At 39.4% G+C, this 19,542-nt stretch overlaps 2 protein-coding genes across 2 annotated transcripts in view; one reads left to right on the forward strand and one right to left on the reverse strand.

Annotated features, from left to right (window-relative positions):
• The window catches only part of ARFGEF3 (ARFGEF family member 3), a 190,815-nt gene that overhangs the window by 44,699 nt on the left and 126,574 nt on the right, over positions 1–19,542 (forward strand). The window contains exons 3-4 of the mRNA XM_025383466.1: positions 200–281; positions 3,074–3,205. Of these exons, the coding sequence (XP_025239251.1) occupies positions 200–281; positions 3,074–3,205 (214 nt within the window). The remainder of the gene's footprint in view (positions 1–199; positions 282–3,073; positions 3,206–19,542) is intronic.
• Positions 11,144–11,548, reverse strand: PBOV1 (prostate and breast cancer overexpressed 1). Its single transcript, XM_025383467.1, is given in 3 exon segments — positions 11,144–11,203; positions 11,205–11,464; positions 11,467–11,548. Coding segments are annotated over 3 exon segments (402 nt in total).

Raw genomic sequence — 19,542 nt, forward strand, 5'->3', positions numbered from 1 at the left:
GGCAAGGGGTTGATGGGCTATCATTTCTGCACAGCTTCTTTGCTGTGTTTTCTCTTGAGCCCATGTGCATTTTTATTATTGGTTATAGTTTTTGTGTATGTGTGTAGTGGTATTTGGGGGTGGGTGTACATAAGGCTTACATCACTTGATTGCCAGCTTTACTGAGCTCACATGTTGTCCTTATTTTTGCGTTTGCCAGGGAGAAATGCCTGCTGCCTCTCCAGTTGGCTTTGGAATCCAAGAATGTGAAGCTGGCCCAACACGCATTGGCAGGGATGCAGGTATGGCTTTGACTGAATGCAATGGGGTGATAGAAATTGACAGGCCACTTTGGCATTGAAAGGGCAAATAGTTAACATTTTAAATACTGGCTGTTTAAAGACTCAGACAGAAATGTGATTGAACTAGGAAATAACCATAGAAAATAACAGGATTTTCTTATATTCATCAGAATTTCTCTGTACACAGCATTATTTCATTGAACCTTTGTGATCAGACACTGATTCATGTGGACGTAGCTAAGCCCACAAAAATAGGGATTTTTTTGTGTGTGTGTGTGACATCTTTCAGGAGAGTAAGGGATCCCAAAAAAGAGACCACAAGTTCATACCAATTCAAATCTTATACATTCAACATCTATGGTTCTATATAATAAAAACTGATGGTAAACTGGAAAGATTTTGTTTTGTTTTTTTATTCCACAGTTAGATTGAGGAGTGGATTATTATCTTTTATTTCCAGAGCAAGATTGGGAAGAAAAAGGAAATTTGGTTTAACAAGAAGTCAGATTTGCTTGAATACATTTTTTTGGTTTGTGTTTTACACCAAACATAATGGATCTAATTCTGATAGTAAAAAGGTGCTAACTATGTAAATACACATACTTTTTAAAGTGATTGGCCTCTAAGAGACAAGCGCTGTGAAGTTGAAGCCTGCAGGAGTTTGTTCAGTGTGGCCATGGATAAACCACGGTGGCATTTGTCAGATGTCTTTTTATGTCAGTGCAAACTGCTTCATAGTTAGCTTTTTTAGTTCAGAGAAGTTCCCAATACCTTTTAAGGTATTGGGAAACTTATGAAATAATGAGAAAACAGCTCTTTTTCCCCCAGCAGATCGGAATTAGATAATGTGTATTTTTATACACAGCAGTATTTGAATCTTTTAAACATTATCAATAATGTTATTAAAAACCTTTTGCTTTTCTCCAACGTAATTGGGCCAACCATAAAAATAGTTGAGAATTTGTTTTCATCTGCCACTTTTGTTCCTTTTCCTCTAATGTTATGTAGATTTTGCATTTAGCTTCTCTTCCTTTTTTCTTTAACCCTGGAATATTCTAAATTGCAGTGCCATGTTTTCAAGGGCTTACTGAATCGTGTTAACTGAAGCAACTTGGTAGGCTGTGAGCTGTCCTTTTACCATCCCCCGCTACCTCCTGTTAACTTTAGGCATATTTTTAGAGCTTCTCAGTTTTTATCACTTTAAATAAAAATAAATTGTATGTAAACTCTAATTCTGGGCTTTCTTGAGTATACCACATGATTCTGGGAAAAAAAGTCCTTTTGAAAGAATATAGGCAAAATTTCAGGGAGTCTTAAGTAGAAAGGTTTGAAATATTATTTTCAAGATCTTCAGTGGTGTGAAGGTAAAAGAGGGAGTTATTACACTGGATGGATCAGAATTCTCAAAGTTCTTCACAGGCTGCAACTCGAAGTCCCTTTGGAGAAGAACAAATTGAATAGGGACAAATATAAAGGTCTATACTGGGGTCTCAAAAATCAATTGCACCGAGACAGGATGGAGGAAAGTAGCTTAATTGCAGTCCTTGTGAACAAGAATTAGGGGTTTGAGGGTGAAATTCTATGCCTTATTCACAGGCATAGAATGTACTGTGACAACCAACTAAGCTCATTTGACCTGAGAATGTGATCCAAATTATGTATCACTAGTTAGTATCAGACCACTCTTGAGGCCACATTCTAAGCACAAGTGAAACCTTATCTGGCAGAGAACTTTTGGAGGAGCCTGAGGAGGTTTAGTGTGAAGACAAGACTTGGGTGGACCTGATAGCTGGTTTCAGATCTTTTAGAAGCTTAATCTGTGTGTCTCTGGAGGAAGATGAAGGAGTAGAAGTTGTGGGCAGGGGGGTTTTGGTACAATCTGGAAAAAAATTTTATGAAAATGAGAAAGAGATAGAGAAAGCCTATCCTGCGAGGTGGACTCCTGGGAGTCCTCATAACAATGAATGTCTTCTGGTTGAGGTTTGGGGGGATGCATTTTCTGATGGGGAAATACATTAAGATTTCTGGATTCCTAAATAATTCCTGGATAAATGACAGGTCACATTAGGAAGTAAAAAGATAAAAACCTGAGAAATGATCTTGTCTACAAGACCTTCTTTCCTGTGATGAAACCACATTTAGAAAGTGTGTGTGTGTGTGAGACTAGTGGGTAGGGCTAGATTCCTCTTAGCATGATCATTCTCCATCCCCACCACCTAAATACCTTATATGGCCAGCACATCAGAGTTTCACTTGATGGCATTTAGAATGAATAGTTCAATAGCAGGAAAAGGTCTTTGCCAAAAACCGTTTACTCAGGGTTGCATGCATTTTTCTTTTCTTTAGAGACAGAGTCTTGCTCTGTCGCCCAGGCTGGAGTACAGTGGTGCGATCTTGGCTCACCGCAACCTCTGCCTCCCAGGTTCAAGCAATTCTCCTGCCTCAGCCTCCTGAGTAGCTGAGATTACAGGCACTCACCACCACACCTGGCTAATTTTTGTGTTTTTAGTAGAGACAGGGTTTCACCATGTTGGCCAGGCTGATCTCGAACCCCTGGCCTCGTGACCCACCCACCTCAGCCTCCCAAAGTGCTGGGACTACAGGCATGAGCCACCGCCCTTGGCCACATTTTTCTTTTTATTGGCACATAGCATACATAAGTCCTTTCCTAATGGCCTCCAGCTACACGCCTCCCTGGTAAGAAAACTGATCATCAATCCATAATAAGATACAACCAAATAAGGCAACAGGGGAGAGCCTATCTGTGATCACTGCCTTGTGCCTCTTTACAGAAGCTTCTGTCGGAAGAGAGGTTTGTATCCATGGAAACAGACTCTGATGAGAAGCAGCTGCTCAATCAGATCCTGAATGCCGTGAAAGTGACGCCTTCGCTCAACGAGGACCTGCAGGTGGAAGTGATGAAGGTTGGTTTGATGTGGCCACCAGTGTGCGTCATTGGGACAGGAACACATTCGGATCCCCTGCACTTGTTATCTGAAAATGCGTCTGCGTTGCGGTCATGCTAGCTCGTCTTTCATTCGGAATGGATGCTTGTTATTCTTGCTCATGGACCCCCTAAATTACCCTGATGGTTTAACATCAAAAAGGGACAATTTCAATAAATCCGTGAGATTTTTGGCCTCGTTCTGCATTAAAGGCCATTAGAAAGTGTATTTGTAACCTTTTAAGAGAATGTATGTGAGTAGTTCCAGCATGGGGTAGATCTGATTATTCCGGGTAGTCTGCCTGCTTTCATATGTTAAAACAAAGCAATAATAATAATAATAATAATGTTTTGATATATACTGAGATTTCAGAATGGTCAGTTTAGGGGGAGAAAGACCACAGTTGGGAGGCATATCAGAATCACATCTTTTTTTTTTTTTTTCTCCTTCAAGTTACATGAAACTTACCTCCCTCATTCCAATTACCACCTTCCTTTTAGGAATAACATCTCTCCCTCCTGCTTTCCCTTTAAGAATCACCATGATTGGGGGTCCCTTATGCTGAACAGAGTGTGTCATATTCTCTGAGTGAATGGTGAGTTGGGCAGAAAGGATAGAAACTCTGCCCCATAACAGCACCTTGGTCATGGTAACACAGCAGGAACCAACAAGAAAGCTTTCAATAATGCATTCCGTCCTTTTCCTCTCTCGAGGAGCGTATGTTGAGGAATATTCAGGAATAGTTGGTGTCATCCACTGGTGGATTTCTCCCTGGAAATGCACTGAAGGATTTTTGTCTTGGATTAGAGACTGCACTTCTCCTGGTTTCAGTTTCTCATTCAGAAAAGATTTACTGCAGTCATGACATTCTCTTGATGTCCTGGGCCTCACCCTAACCCTATTGGTGGGTAGTTCAGGGTGATGATTAAGAGCTCAAACTCTGAAGCCAGCCTGTCTGGGTTTCAACTCTTATTCTTCCACTTCCTAGCAGAATGTCCTTGGACAGATGTCTCAGTCACTCTACCTTGATTTCCTTTTCTGTGAAATGGGGGCAATAGTAGTACCCACCCAATAGGATTGTTTTGAGAATTAAATAAGGTGATATTTATAAAGAACATAGCACAGTATTTGGCACAAAGCAAGTGCTTTAGAAATGTTATGTATCACTACTGGTACCACGGCTGCCTCCTGCTGCTGAATCAGAATCTCAGTGGATCGGACTAGGAATGTGCAGCTTTCACTAGCATCCCAACTGATTCTTAAACACAATGAACATTGATGATGCCTGAGCTAGCTGATCTTTAGGATCTCATTCATCTTTAACTCTCTTTGATTCTAGAATGTGCAGTTTTGTCTTATCCTTTAAGTTTGGCAGCCGTGCATTCTTAGGAACCACAGAGTGACCCCTTCCAGCTTTGTTTTACTTCTCCACTACCTCTGGGCCACTCTTGAAACAGAGGCAAAGCCAACTGCCATGCTAACCACTTTTGTAACTTCGAAGTGCAACCTGTGAATCTTTTTTCTGCTATTAGGTCTCCAAATACTGGAGAGTCAGCTTTGGTGTCATACTAAGATATGCAAGTCAGATTACATATTATTCTGGAAATTCTCCCAGGAATGGTTTTTTGTGGAATACAGAAACTTGTATTAAAAATTAAAATGAGGAAGTACCCATTCTTCTAGGAGCTATGCACAAGCAGAATGTTTAATGCATATTATGTCAACAGTAGCACCTGTTTTGAAAACTTGTACTTGCTTTCTGATTCCATCCAGCCCAGCAATGCCTTCTGCTAGCCTTGCTGAAGATAGGAGTTGACACAGGTTAACTCTACCAGAAATCATGGAGAGCCTCTCTTAATGAACTCTCCAATGACACCATTATAAACCTTAATGCTTTTAGTTAATGTCTGGGAGGAAAGTCAGACACTGTCAGAAAAACAATAAATCTGTCAGTCTTTACAATGAGATTTCCAAAATGCTTAAACAGATAAGGGCCTTTGTTACATGCTATTTTTTTAGTTGACAGATAACACAGTATGCTTTATCATGTACAACATGATTTTGAAGTCTATATACATTGTAGAATGCTTAAATCTAGCTAATTAACAATTGCATTACCTCACATAGTTATCACTTTTGTGGTGACAGCACATAACAGCCACTGTTTACATTTTTCAAGAATATATTGTCAGCTGGGCATTTGACTCATGCCTATAATCCCAGCACTTTGGGAGGCCAAGTCAGGGGGATGGCTTGAGCCCAGAAGTTTGAGACCAGCCTGGGCAACATGGCGAAACCACATCTCTACAAAAAAATACAAAAATTAATGTAGAGGGCCGGGCGCGGTGGCTCACGCCTGTAATCCCAGCACTTTGGGAGGCCGAGGCGGGCGGATCACAAGGTCAGGAGATCGAGAACACGGTGAAACCTCGTCTCTACTAAAAATACAAAAAATTAGCCGGGCGCGGTTGTGGGCGCCTGTAGTCCCAGCTACTCGGGAGGCTGAGGCAGGAGAATGGCGGGAACCCGGGAGGCGGAGCTTGCAGTGAGCTGAGATCCGGCCACTGCACTCCAGCCTGGGCGACAGAGAGAGACTCCGTCTCAAAAAAAAAAAAAAAAAAAAAAGTTAGTGTAGAGAAATAGGAACACTTCTACACTGTTGGTAGGAGTGTAAATTAGTTCAACCATTGTGGAAGACAGTGTGGCAATTCCTCAAGCACCTAGAACTAGAAATACCATTTGACCCAGCTATCCCATTATCCCATTACTGGGTATATACCCAAAGGATTATAAATCATGGTACTATAAGGACACATGCACACGTATGTTTATTGTGGCACTATTCACAATAGCAAAGACTTGGAACCAACCCAAATGCCCATCAATGATAGACTGGATTAGGAAAATGTGGCACATATACACCATGGAATACTATGCAGCCATAAAAAAGGATGAGTTCATGTCCTTTCCAGGGACATGGATAAAGCTGAAAACCATCATTCTCAGCAAACTATCACAAGGACAGAAAACCAAATACGGCATGTTCTCACTCATAGGTGGGAATTGAACAATGAGAACACTTGGACACAGGGCAGGGAACATCACACATCAGGGCCTGTTGTGGGGAGGGATAGCATTAGGAGAAATACCTAATGTAAATGACGAGTTGATGGGTGCAGCAAACCAACATGGCACATGTATACCTATGTAACAAACCTGCACGTTGTGCACATGTACCCTAGAACTTAAAGTATAATTTAAAAAAAATACAAAAATTAGCAGGGCATGGTGGTGTGTGCCTATAATGCCAGCTGCTTGGGTTGCTGAGGCTGGAGAATTGCTTGAGCCTAGGAGGTAAATGTTGCAGTGAGCTGAGATCGTACCACTGCTCTGTAGCCGGCAGGGTAAGACCCTGTCTCAAAATAAAAAAAAATTATTGTCACTAAATATAATCATCTTGCTATACAATAGAGCTCCTGAAATTTACTCCTCCAACTTAACTATAACTGTGGATGAACCCACAAGATATTATGTTAAATAAACCAGGGACAGAAAGACAAATACCATGATTACACTCACATGTGGAATCGAAAAAAGTTGATCTCACGGAAGTAGAGAGTAAGATGATGATTGCTGGAGACTGGGGTGCTTAGAAAGGAGGGGTGATGGGGAGATGATAGGAAACATACCATTATTTTTAACTATTTAAATATTAGGATTGGGGAAAAATATTTCAGTTCACAACAAACCTAGCCTGAAGTTAATTTTTTGTAGTATACTTTTTGATAAACATTTTGGTCAAGCTGCTAGAAAATTAATGACAAGATAACTATACTTTGGGTAATGTTATTATTAACATCAAATAAAACTTGATGGTAACCTGACTTTGATAGGTCACAAGTGAGGGCTCTGTGATCATTTCCCATTTCTGAGATTTAAAATACTTATTTCGATATAGAGATTGGTTCACAGTGTAGACTTTCTGGCTTAGAATAATAAGTTTTATCCCCCTTCTCTCTGAATGAGGAATTTCTATATCAACTTTTTAGTAATCTCCAGAAGCCCACACCCTTTATCTTGTAATTCTATAATACTTGTAATGACCCAAGTAAAGCCTCTTAAATAAGTCCTTGTTTTGCTAATACCATTACTGTATTAAATGCATTTACTGTACTCTCCCAAAAATTATAGAAGAGAGAATTAGATGAGTCCCCGGAGAAAAGATGGGATTTCCATTACATCTGAAGGGGATGTTAATTTAGTCTTGGTGCTTCTACATGACTCATTCTGATGATAAATTATTTAAGAAATTTCCTATAAAAATCTTCCAGTCATTTTATGTAAGTATTTTGTACGCACAGAAAACATTTTAAAACAAGATATAGTGGACATCTTCAAATGTTGGTCTGGATATACCATTCAGGAGGGATAAGGCCACACCATGCAGTGTTGGACAAATAAAAATTTGTCTGTCCAGCCACAGCATAGCACATTGTTATAACATATCCTGGGTGTTATTTTTTAGAAGTTGCATCATGCATTTTATTCACATATTAGTATCTGTTAGTGCTTATAAACATGAGAAATTGAACCATGTCAAACTCTTAAGAGTATGGAACAATTGTATTAAATTCCTGGAAAGAAAATAATATAGTTTCCTTTTGTAGAGATTTCTCCAAGATTAAACAGAAACTAGCCAATAATGAAATCCAACATTCCAAGGATAGTATTCTCATTTAGAAAGAAGACTTTCAATCAGAGTGTTAAAAAAAATCAGTGCAGCCTGCTTCTGACAAATAGGAATGAGGTTAAATCACTTAGTCTAGGAACTATTCTACATGGTTTTACTATTTAACAGGAAGGGGAGAAAAGGCAAGTGTGATTTATTGAAATGGCTATGGAACCCAAAGAAAAATTTTACAGCTTGAGCAAATAAATGGTTAGAACTGTAGAGAATCAGAAAGATTCTCTGAAGATAGATTACCTTTGAAATTGATTGGTAGGCTATTTAATAAAGGTAATTTAATATTTAGATTAAATACTTGTGTGCTTTGGTAACATTTTCCTATGGTGTGTGCTATTTCCATTAATGCCAGGCAGACTGTATAGGAGCCATGTATGGATTTAATGACTTCTCTCACTAGAGTAGTTAGGACTTGTTTCCCTTCTTTCTGATGGATAACCTTTAGTGAGGTTATTAACTGATACAGCTGGCTGAGTCTTCAAAGGCTGCTGAGTGGAGGAATTATGGCTGGCCGTCTGCCTCTGTAAGCATGTGGGAGATGTGAGTATCCTATCTGGGGAGGGCAGGCTGGCTTTGGCAATAAGGAAGGAGATGATGCTGGGCCCTGAGAGACCATTTGATGAATATTCTATTACTGGCTATCTTTTTATGTGCATTTTTAGATAATAGAAGTGAATATTGGTAGAGTGGTTTATAATTTTTAAAGGAGAAATGACAGGGGCTGATCATGTAACATTTTTTATGCATCAGACACATTGATACTAAGGTCACATGGCTAATGAAATGACCAGAGTAGTATTTAGCCTGAGGTTAAATCTGTGCTCTGAAGTGGTGGGTTACCTTGCCTGCTAAGTATCCTGAGAGGCCTGTAGGTGCTAGTCACTGCTATTCTTCTTGTATAGATGATGGATCAGAAAAGGCAAGTCACAGGCTAAGGAGGGGTAAAACTAGGAGTGGCTCAGAGTCCTGTATGTTTTCTGTGTCCTCCCATGATAATGATATTCCCTCACTAGTCCTGTGAGCTAAATTCACATATGAAGACGGCATCTAGGTGTCTTTTCCACTAAGTTAGCTAATCGGTCTGGTGGTGTGTGTGTGTGTGTGTGTGTGAGAGAGAGAGAAAGAGAGGGGGAGAGAGAGAGTTGGGAAAAAGGAAGGAGAGTGTAATTTACCATTGGTGTTTTTTTTTTTTTTTTTGAGGCGGAGTTTTGTTCTTGTTGCCCAGGCTGGAGTGCAATGGTGCAATCTCAGCTCACTGCAACCTCCGCCTTCCGGGTTCAAGTAATTCTCCTGCCTCAGCCTCCCGAGTAGCTGGGATTACAGGCATGCACTACCACGCCCAGCTAATTTTTTGTATTTTCAGTAGAGATGGGGTTCCACCATGCTGGTTAGGCTGGTCTCAAACTCCCGACCTCAGGTGATCCACCCACTTCTCAAAGTGTTGGGATTACAGGCGTGAGCCACCGCACCTGAATGGGGTATTTTTATATAATAAAAGCCTAGTAAACATCTACAGAAAATACACAGGTGAGTGAATCGTGGACAAAGAGTTTACTATTTGTATGGCTAGTAGTCCTAAGCTTCAGGGTGTCCAATTAGAGTTCTGGTATTACAAAGTGGAAGGGAGTGTGCTTTTAAATTATGTATCAGTACTGCCATCAGTGCTTGGTTTGGGAGCTAGAAACATGACAAAGGAATAAAGGCTATGTTTGAGTCCCCTCTCAGTAATGTTTTAATGGCAGAGTCTTACACTTGGGAAGTTTCTTCAGCTGGTTAGTTTTGATGTTCTTAACTCGGGGCATTTGGTCTTCTAGAGTTCCTTTTGGAAAGAATGTGATCATTAGTGAAGTTTGAGAGTGAAATGGCTAATTTGTCTTGCTTCTTATAACAGGGAGAAATCTCTTCTTAGCCTGAAGCCATTGAGACACTTCAGAAGATTTGTAGCAATCTCTGGAGTTAAGGAAAAATCCAATGTTTGATGAAAAATGTTTAACTCCTGAATGGGTCGTTGTTGGAGGTTGATCTAAGAAGTCTGCAAACATGTTGTTTGTGCAGTGAATTCAGGGAAGTGTTTAAAATATGTGATTCTGTTAAGTAAATGGTTCTCAAACAGCCTTCCCTCTTCCTGCTCATAAGGTTGAGTGATGAGAATCTTTTTCTACTTTGCAAACAGATTAATATAATTCTTACTAAGTTTTCCTCCTATCTTTCTTTACCCTTTGATATGACTGCCTTTGGCAGATGGTAAAAATATATGAAAAAGTAATGAACAAACATTGAAAGCCTAGAGATGTGATTTTCCTTTAAATAGTTTATGCATTATTTTTGAGATGGAGATTTTCATATTATCTATTAATATCTTTTTAAATCACCACCATTTCCAAGTGTTAACTATATTTGAGAATCACTATACTAAGTGTCTTTAAACTTTTCTCACATAATCTTATTTAAGCAAGTATAAATGCAGAGGCCCTCATCACTTTGGATGTTCTATAGTTCCAAACAGAGTGGGAAGGTTCTCTGATTTTTTAATCATTTATTCAGCAAATATTTGATTGTATTCTATCTGTCAGGTGCTGTACTGGGCACAGAAGATCCTGTGGTGAAGAAAACAAAACCAAAGAAAAACACAATCTGTGTTTGGAGGCTACTGATAGCGTCAGAAATCAATTAAATACATAAATACACTAGTCTCCCCTTATCCACAGTTTCACTTTCCTTGGTTTCCATTATACATTGTAATGTCTCCTAAACTCTTGACTCAGGCATGACTTGAAAATTTCACTAGTTACTAAGTGAAAATTGGTGATATACTTATCCCTCTGGTGCCTAGCAGAGCATCTGGCACATGGCTCACTAATTGCTCGTTAGTTTAGTTATTGACTAATGGAGAGACAGAAACACATGTGGTAGTTTTAATGGCCCACAAGGATAAACAACAAACAAACTAAATTGAGATAATAGATAATCTGTGAGTTCAAGAATGAGAAAGATCAACATGGGTTTATATTTTAGAATTGAAATAACCTCCTACATCATCAAATTCTTTTCATAAGTAAATTGAAGTTGGAATGGTTCAGTTACTTGGCTGGGCTTAAACAGTCATTGGTAGCAGAATATCCTTTTCAAACATTTATATTTTTCTGGAAAGGCTTTGCAGCAGGGCTGAGAGTTTATATGGTTTGTGGATGCATAGTTTTTGATAGGTAGAGAAGACAGCATTCCAGACCTAGGGGTTTGAGTTAACTGCAAGGTCAATGTGAGAAATATGGATTCTGAAGATAATGAGGAACCTTTCATTGAGGAACCTTTCATGGTCAAATGTGTCTGCAAGGGTGTGAGAATGGCATGGTGTGACTGTTCAATGGAATAATCAATGAACTCTGTTGCCTTTTGACTTCTTTTCACTTTTTCTTTTTTTCAAAATATCTTGTAGCAGAATGGTAAGAGTGCAGCTTCTGGAGCTAGAATGCCTGGTAGCCTTGGAAAGTTTATCTGTGCCTCAATTTTCTGATCTGTAAAATGTGAATAATATTGTGCATATCCTCATATTTCTGATCCCTTAAGAAGGTCCTCATATTTACTACTGTGAATTGTAGCTCTGTAGCCTAAAAGAATAATTTTGTAAATTATTATACATCAATTATCCACCTCGATATATTTCAGGTCCTGACCCTCAGCCATGATTCCACGGTCTAAGGAAAACACCCATTCTTTAGCTGAGCCAATGTTTCTGTTCCATCCGGCTGGGTAGAGTTCATATGATTTGATTATTCCAGAAGAGCTCTGTAATTAAGTGTTTCAGATGTAGAGAATCAAGTTGGCTCTAGCCCTTTAACAACCCTATCTTGAGGGCCTTGCGTGGTCAGGTCTATAAGTATTAACAATAAAACTGTCAAAAGTTCTGTGTTTATACAGGCAGAGACAAGTTGAGATGAGGCTCTCACTCTGCAGAGAGTCTGAGAGGGAAAGAGAAGAGGAAGGAGTGGGGGTGTTATCTGGAGCGTACCAATGAAATTTGACTTCTTAAAAACCCAGCTGTGAGATTGTCAAAATATGATTGTTAGAGGTTATACTCGAAAAAATAAGTCATTGAACTTTTAAATTTGTTGCTTTTTTAGACCTTATTTTTTATTGGCTTATTAAGCAAATATATTTTTGTTACCAACACTGCATAAAACTATATAGGATTAAAAACAAAACATTCAAAGGCAAGGGTTTATAATTTAGTAGGAAAGCAATAAAGAGGCAGCCAATTACCACAATTCAAGGTAGCTGTATATGTTTAATCAGAAGAAAAGTTCAGGAGGCGCATTCAGGAGGAAGAAGCATGTTTAGCAGGGCAGAATATCCTTTCAAGGAGGGGATACTATATGAGTTGGACTTTGAAAGGTAGGTGGGATTCAGATAATTATGTTGGGAGAGAGGGCATTCTTGGTAGAGAAAAAAAGTCCTGGAGATGGAAACTGGGATTAGTGAGGGATAGTGGACAATGAGCCTGAAAGGGAGGTTGAAGAGGTTCTGGAGGGCCTGCTCTCTGTAAGCAGGCAAGTGATCCAGCCAGAGCTGGACGTTAAACATGGAAGGTGAGGAGAGGGAGTATGTGTTTGCAGGATGATTCGGGAATCAGCAGAACCAAGTCATTTCATCGTGAAATATCTTATTGGAAGAGGCTGAGCCAGAGGTACCAGGACTTAATCCAGGTAGGTGCCAGTAGGAAGGGGCCACCTGGGCCGAATGCAGAAGGTGTGGTTGAGTGCACTGACCTGATTTGCAGAGAGAATGAGGAGCAGCTGGTGAGTGGCAGTGACATGCGCAGTGAGTAGGTGGGAAAGGGAAAGCCCAAGCTGCCGGCAGGACTTACAGCCAGAGTTTCTGGTTGAGTGATGGTCTTAAGGGGCTAATTTAAGAGAGAGACTGAGTTCATATTGTACAGGTCTCAATATTTATATTTAAATTTTGACGTGTGTGTGCGCGTGTGTGTGTATAATATTTTAAAAGACAAATTTAAAGAAATGCTAGTAGTTTAACATTATGGGCATTCCAAAAGAGAAAAAGTTAATTGTAAATCCCATCATGTTGACTGATTTTTGTATACTGATTTCTCATCGTATCTACTTAGGTGTTTATAGTTATATTCATTGTGTGTATAGGATTTTTTTTCTTTTCTCTTCTCTTTTCCTTTTCTTTTCTTTTTTTCTGCAGGGTTTCACTGTCACCCAGGCTGGAGTGCAGTGATACAATCACAGCTCACTGCAGCCTTGACCTTCAGGTCTCAGGTTATCCTCCCACCACAGCCTCCTGGGTGCACCACTATGCTCAACTAATTTTTGTATTTTTTTGTAGAGACAGGGTTTTGCCATGTTTCCCAGGCTGGTCTCGAACTCCTGTGTTCAAACAATCTATCTGCTTTGGCCTCCTGAAGTGCTAGGATTATAGGTGTGAGCCGCCACAGCCAACCTGTTTCTTGCTTTATACTTTAAATCATAAGCATTTTCTACATGGCTTATATATGTGTGTGTGTGTGTGTGTGTATATTCCTTTAAGTACAGTTTTAATGTTAGCATAATTAAGAATTGTATTTTTTATTTTTATTTTTCTATTATTTCCATTTTTTTATTGTCAATACAGAATACTTCATGTATGTTCTGGATTAAAGAAATCTGTAGGCTACCCTGAGCAACTATCTGTAATTTATATCTTTATTTCTATGAGAAAATGCATCCTGCATTCTACTGAAATTTTAGGCTAGAGTTTATTTCTAAAACATGAACTACTTGTACAATGGAACGAAAAAATAACTCTTTTCCACTCAACCTTTGGGTGCAGGTTCTAATACACTTGCTTGTCTTCATGTCTAATATACTTGCTGGAAGGGCATCAACTCAGCCCTTCCACAGTAATTTCCTTTTCTTTTTCCTATCTTAATCACATGTTATCTATCATCCAGCAGTAATCAACACATTACTGACCAATCCAGTTTGTTCTTCATAAGGGTTGGAATTAGTAGATCTCATCTTGACCAACTAAATTGCCTTGCCATATAAACACAGCTGAATCTTCTAGAATTCATTTGAAATAGTAAAGCAAGTTCATATTCTAAAATAAATATGGTTGGGACTATGCCTCATGTATTGGAAACCACCCCAAAATGCGGTAGGCAGTTCAGGCTGGGCTCAGCTGTCCTGTTCTTTTGCTGATCCCAGCTGTGCTTGCTCATACATCTTTGGTCAGTTGGTGGCTTGACTGGGGCTGGCAGACTTACAATTGCTGCATCAGGTCTTTCATTTTCTAGTGTGGCAGGTTATCTACGTGGTGGCAGTGGCAGGGAAAATTGAGGAACTCAGAGGCCCAAGTGTTTTGGGGGTTTGTTTGCTTGCTTGCTGATGTCCCATTGGTCATTTCAAGCTAATGGTCACTCCATACCTCATATTTAAAAGATAGAGAAATAGATTCTATTTCTTGATGGGGATATCTACAAGAGTAATTAAGAATTTTAGAACAAGAAATGTTTAGCCGTTTACCATATTAGAGCCTTATTGAGGCTGATGTGATTTTCATGGAATTGCACAAAAGAATTATTTGGTCTAATATGTCAATATTTATTTGTGATGTTTAGAAACTGAAATTAAGGATTACAACCTGGGGAAAGCGACTCTAGAAAGAGATTTGTGAGGCCTCTCGTTAGACATGACAGTTATAAGACTTGGCCAGGGGAGAAAGTTTAGAAGGGAGAAGAAAATATAAATAATGAACAGATTATTTGTTCAAGTGAATTAGCTAAATTAATTATAACTAATATTTACATATTTTTTATGAATATCACTGGTACAGTATTTCCTAGAATTCGGTGCTAAGGGCATATCTGATGAATATCAGTAACTTATTTCTAGTGGCAATCAATAAAGGCCAGAAAAGAACCCGTGACATGACCATAAACCAATGAGGAATTGGAAAGATTTTCCACCTTGAGTATTTAGGAGCTCTAGCAAAATCTGTTGACTAAAAAATCTCTCAGAATAGCTGTTTGCCAGAAATTTGGCAAGTTGAGCCAGAAAGTGATTTGGTTGATAACCTGCTAATAGTGGTAGATGTTTTATGAAATAAAATAACTTGATGTATTTTCTTAGGGTCAAAAATAAAGATCGAGGTTGTAGCCCAGCTACTTGTTGTGACCTGCAATCCACAGTCTCTGAAGCAAAGCGAAGGATCAGTGGCTCATCCTAGTTCTTCTCTGGAAGTCCTAGATTCTAGCTCTTAACCTTTTGAAATTGGAACAATGTTGTAGAGCAGGGGCTTCCAATCTTTTAGCTTCCCTGAACCATATCTGAAGAAGAATTGTCTCAGGCCACACATAAAATACACTAACACGACCCATAGCTGATGAGCTTAAAAAAAATTGCAAAACAATCTCATAATGTTTTGAGAAAGTTTATGAATTTGTGTTGGGCCACATTCAAAACTGTCCTGGGCCACATGTGCCCCATGGGCCACAGGGCTGGACAAGCTTGTTGGTAGAAGTTCTGAGTTATGTCTACAAGGCATGTGGGATAGAAATGAACGAAACAGTAGTTCTCAGGTGGGGGCAATTTTGTCCTCAGGGGACATTTAGCAATGCCTGGAGACATCTTCACTTGTCACAACTGGCATTGGGAAGGAGGAGCTGGGGGAATGGGGGTATTGCCACTGCCATCTATTGGGTAGAAGCCAAGGATGCTGCTAAATATCCTACAATGAGCAGGACAGTCCCCCCGAAAAAAGGAATTATTTTGTCTAACATGCGAATAGTGTCAAGATTGAAAAACCTTGATCAAAGTAAGAAAAAAGGTTTGTCTTTGTCATTAACATTTTATTTTTTAAAAAAATTTTAATAGCTTTAGGGGTACAAGTGGCTGTTGGTTGCATGGACAAATTGTGTAGTGGTAAAGTGTGAGATTTTAGTGAACATGTCACTTGGGTGGTGTACCTTGTACCTGATATGTAGTTTTTTATCCCTCATCCTCCTCCCTCCCCCATTCTGTCTCCAGTGTCTATTATACCACTCCATCCATAATTTAAACCGAAGTAAGGAAATGTCCTCTGAAAATTCTTTGTTTACTCTGTGACTCCATCCCTCCCTCACTCCAAAGATAAACATTCTGCCATTTTGCGAACTTCAGAAGACTAAGTCTGCTTTGTTGTTTGTGCCTGAACCATGAGGGGAAAAAAATCTCTGTTGACGTTTCATGGTCAGGGTACACTTCCAGCAATGAACACTCCATTTGGATGCACGTGCGGAAGGCGGCACACTCTTCACCCCGTAGCAGGGCGTTTGGTGTCTCAATATTCCTGTGCTTGTCACTGAATTTTCTGTTCTTGCTGCCGAATTTGACAGAGTAAAAAAAGAACTGGAATGTTTCTAAAGAGAATGAATTATGCAATGATTTTTAACTTTATGAAGTTTAAAGCCAATCTACATGAGAGGCCAGAAGGAAATGTGTGTTAAGTAACAAAGCTAAATTCATAGCCAGAGCCAGAGTCGGGCTTTGAAATGCGCCTGGCGTTAAGGTTTTCTTCATACACCAAGAGAGAAAAAAATGCAAGGCCTTCTGTGGGCTGTACTTTTTGGAGCCCTAACTAGCTTATTTTGTTTGGTTTGATTTATAAATAACATCTGATATTTTGAAAAATGAAACCACAGTTCCTCCCAAGAAGGAGTTGTGTGTTAATTAAGATAATTTTTAACAGTTTAAGAAAAAGGAAAAATACTTTCTTGTTCATTCAGTATGCCCTCATGCCCACCATATGGCATACAGGTAGATTGACTCACCAAAATCAGCTCCCATTTTGGTGGTACCCTTTTCTTTTCCCCTAGGTTTGATTTATATGTATTATAACATGTGAAATTTAGAGTTCCATGAGAGGATGAATACAGCATTACACCTTGTGTATTATGTGTTAGACCCTGACATGCCTTCCCAGAGGACACTGCATTTTCCCATTCAGAATGTTCATTACAGCTTATTGTAATTATTTTATGACCACCTTCGTACCAGATGTTAGCTCTGCAAGATAAGAGATTATCTTATTTGTTCACTGCTGTGTATCCAATACCTACACTGGATGTGGCCTCTAGCAACACCTCAGCAGATATTTGTTGAGTGAATGAATGAGAGCCTGAATAATCCAGCACACAGGTAGATGTAATGTGGCCACGGAGCTGTTCTCTCATCACTTCAGGACTCACTTCTTCACCCTTGAATCCCCTGGAAATGGTCCTGCAGAGGGCTCTGTTGGAACCTTGACAGAAATGAGCTCTCCAACTCATAAACCCTGTACAAGTTACCATTTATGATGGTGAGTGCAGAAGATAGGTTCTCAGCAGAGCATAATGGGAAATATCAGAAATGTCTCATGGGAGATGCTTTCTGCTTATACTGGAGATGATTTTCTCCCCATCCAAGCGAGGTCCTGCCAGATTAGTGTAATTTGGTAATTCTGAATGAGGGATTACAAAATTATAATTTCCCTAACCTAGATCACCTGAAACTTCAATATTACCTTACTTGGTTACAAAAACTGCCTTTCACCAGTCAGGCCACCTGGATCTGACATTCAGATGCCCAGAACAGTTTTCTGCCATACCACCAGGGCTGTTTTACTACATTGTCTACACATTTTACAATCATGAATAGGCACATAGATGCACAGTTCCACTGAAACTGTGAGGATGACCATTCATCTGGACATTTTATAGAAGGTATTGAGAATGGGCCAAGGCCCAGCTGCTCCTGGCACCTCCCAGGGCCCAGCAAGGTGCTATAAACATAGCAGGCATCAACAAAGGTAGACCTTATTGCTAAGAAGCTGAGAAATCTAATGATGTGTGCGTGTGTGTGCGTATGTGTGTAAGTATACAGATTTAAGTAGTGTATCTAAACTGTTCCAAATAAGTGCTATAGGAATAAGCATTTTGAGTTGTCTGCCCATTCTGTAGCATTAAGTATTTTATATTATGCAATTTGAACGAATTATATTTCTGTTCTCCAAAGCATGTTACTTCATTAATATATAATATAAAGCTTTGTAAAATATGTGGGAATGGTGGGGTATGAGAGATGTCAGCTAGGTGGACTAGGACAGTAGGGGTTGGTGGGAGGGCAATGGTAGGATGGTACCCAGGTTTCAAACACGGGTGACCATTGCCTTCCACTCTCCCTGCATCTTTTTTCCAAATGTGCAACAGTCAGTTCATTGCCACTGGAACAACTAGGATCTGTCTTCGACATTGTCTGTATTTTATTAAGTGCCTGTTTTATCTCTCTGACTTTCAATTTGCCCTAGTTTATCTCCTTTTAGTTATAATTTATTGGCCTGACCAGTCCTAATATGTATGAAGCATTTAACATAAGGCATTTAAATTGACATCCAGTAAAGTTCCAGCTGATCTTTCTAGCATCATCCCTGGCCTCTGCTTTCACACTTCTATGCCTTGCTCATGACACTTCCTTCGCTGGGTGCGTCTTTCCCTCCCTTTTCTCTCCAGTATTGGTGGTTTGTTCACATGTCCTCTCATCTGCAAAGTCTGTCTTCTCCAAAGTTATTGTGTCTTCTAGCCTTCCAACTTATTATATACCTCCCAATTGCGAAAGCACTTATCACAGCCAGCCTTGAAGAACAGTTGCAGGCATTCATTTCTCCAGTAGATGGTGAGGGTTTTTTTGATGTCAAAGATTGTGCTTCCTTTATATTGTAATCCCACAGCAATTAGAACCTTAGTGAATAATGACTGGAATTGAATAGTAGCCTAAAAGGGAGGACAGAAGGAAGAAAGTGGAGCTGGATCAGAAAAATGAGAACTTGTGGCATTGATAAGACATGGAGTGAAAATCAAAGGTTTTTTGCTTTTCAATGTGGATTATCTGATATTTCTAATTTTTTTTTTTACTTGAAATAAGCCTAATCATCTATGTCGGAGTAGCTACCATGAACTACATCAAATGAGACTTGTGTAGCTTCTGTGAGAAGACAGTCTTAAAGATCTGTCTCATCTGCACTATTTCTTTAAACATTCATTTAATTTATTTGTTCCTGTAAATATCCTTGGAAGGTGAGATGGGAATTTTAAAGTTAAAGGGCTAGGGGACATAGACAAAGTCACACAGCAATTAAACACCAAGTCACATGCATGATCATGTCTCATTTGTGGCCCTAACATCATAGCCTCTGCTCTGCCCTGATCATGGCCACTGCGCAGGGAAACTCCCGATCATGACCAGGACATGTCCTTGGGAGAAGATTAATTCAGGATATTCTTAAAAGAGCACATCTGCGATTCTGTACTCGTCATCATTATCTGTCCACATCCATCTCTCTCTCATCTTAACGTGACCACATTTTCTAGATTCTTTTTCTTTTTCTCTCTTTTTTTTTTTTATTATACTTTAAGTTCTAGGGTACGTGTGCACAACGTGCAGGTTTGTTACATATGTATACTTGTGCCATGTTGGTGTGTTGCACCCTGCACCCATTAACTCGTCATTTACATTAGGTATATCTCCTAATTAGGTATATCTCCATTTACATTAGCTAT

The sequence above is a fragment of the Theropithecus gelada genome, chromosome 4 (assembly GCF_003255815.1).
Source record: "Theropithecus gelada isolate Dixy chromosome 4, Tgel_1.0, whole genome shotgun sequence".
Taxonomy (NCBI): domain Eukaryota; kingdom Metazoa; phylum Chordata; class Mammalia; order Primates; family Cercopithecidae; genus Theropithecus; species Theropithecus gelada.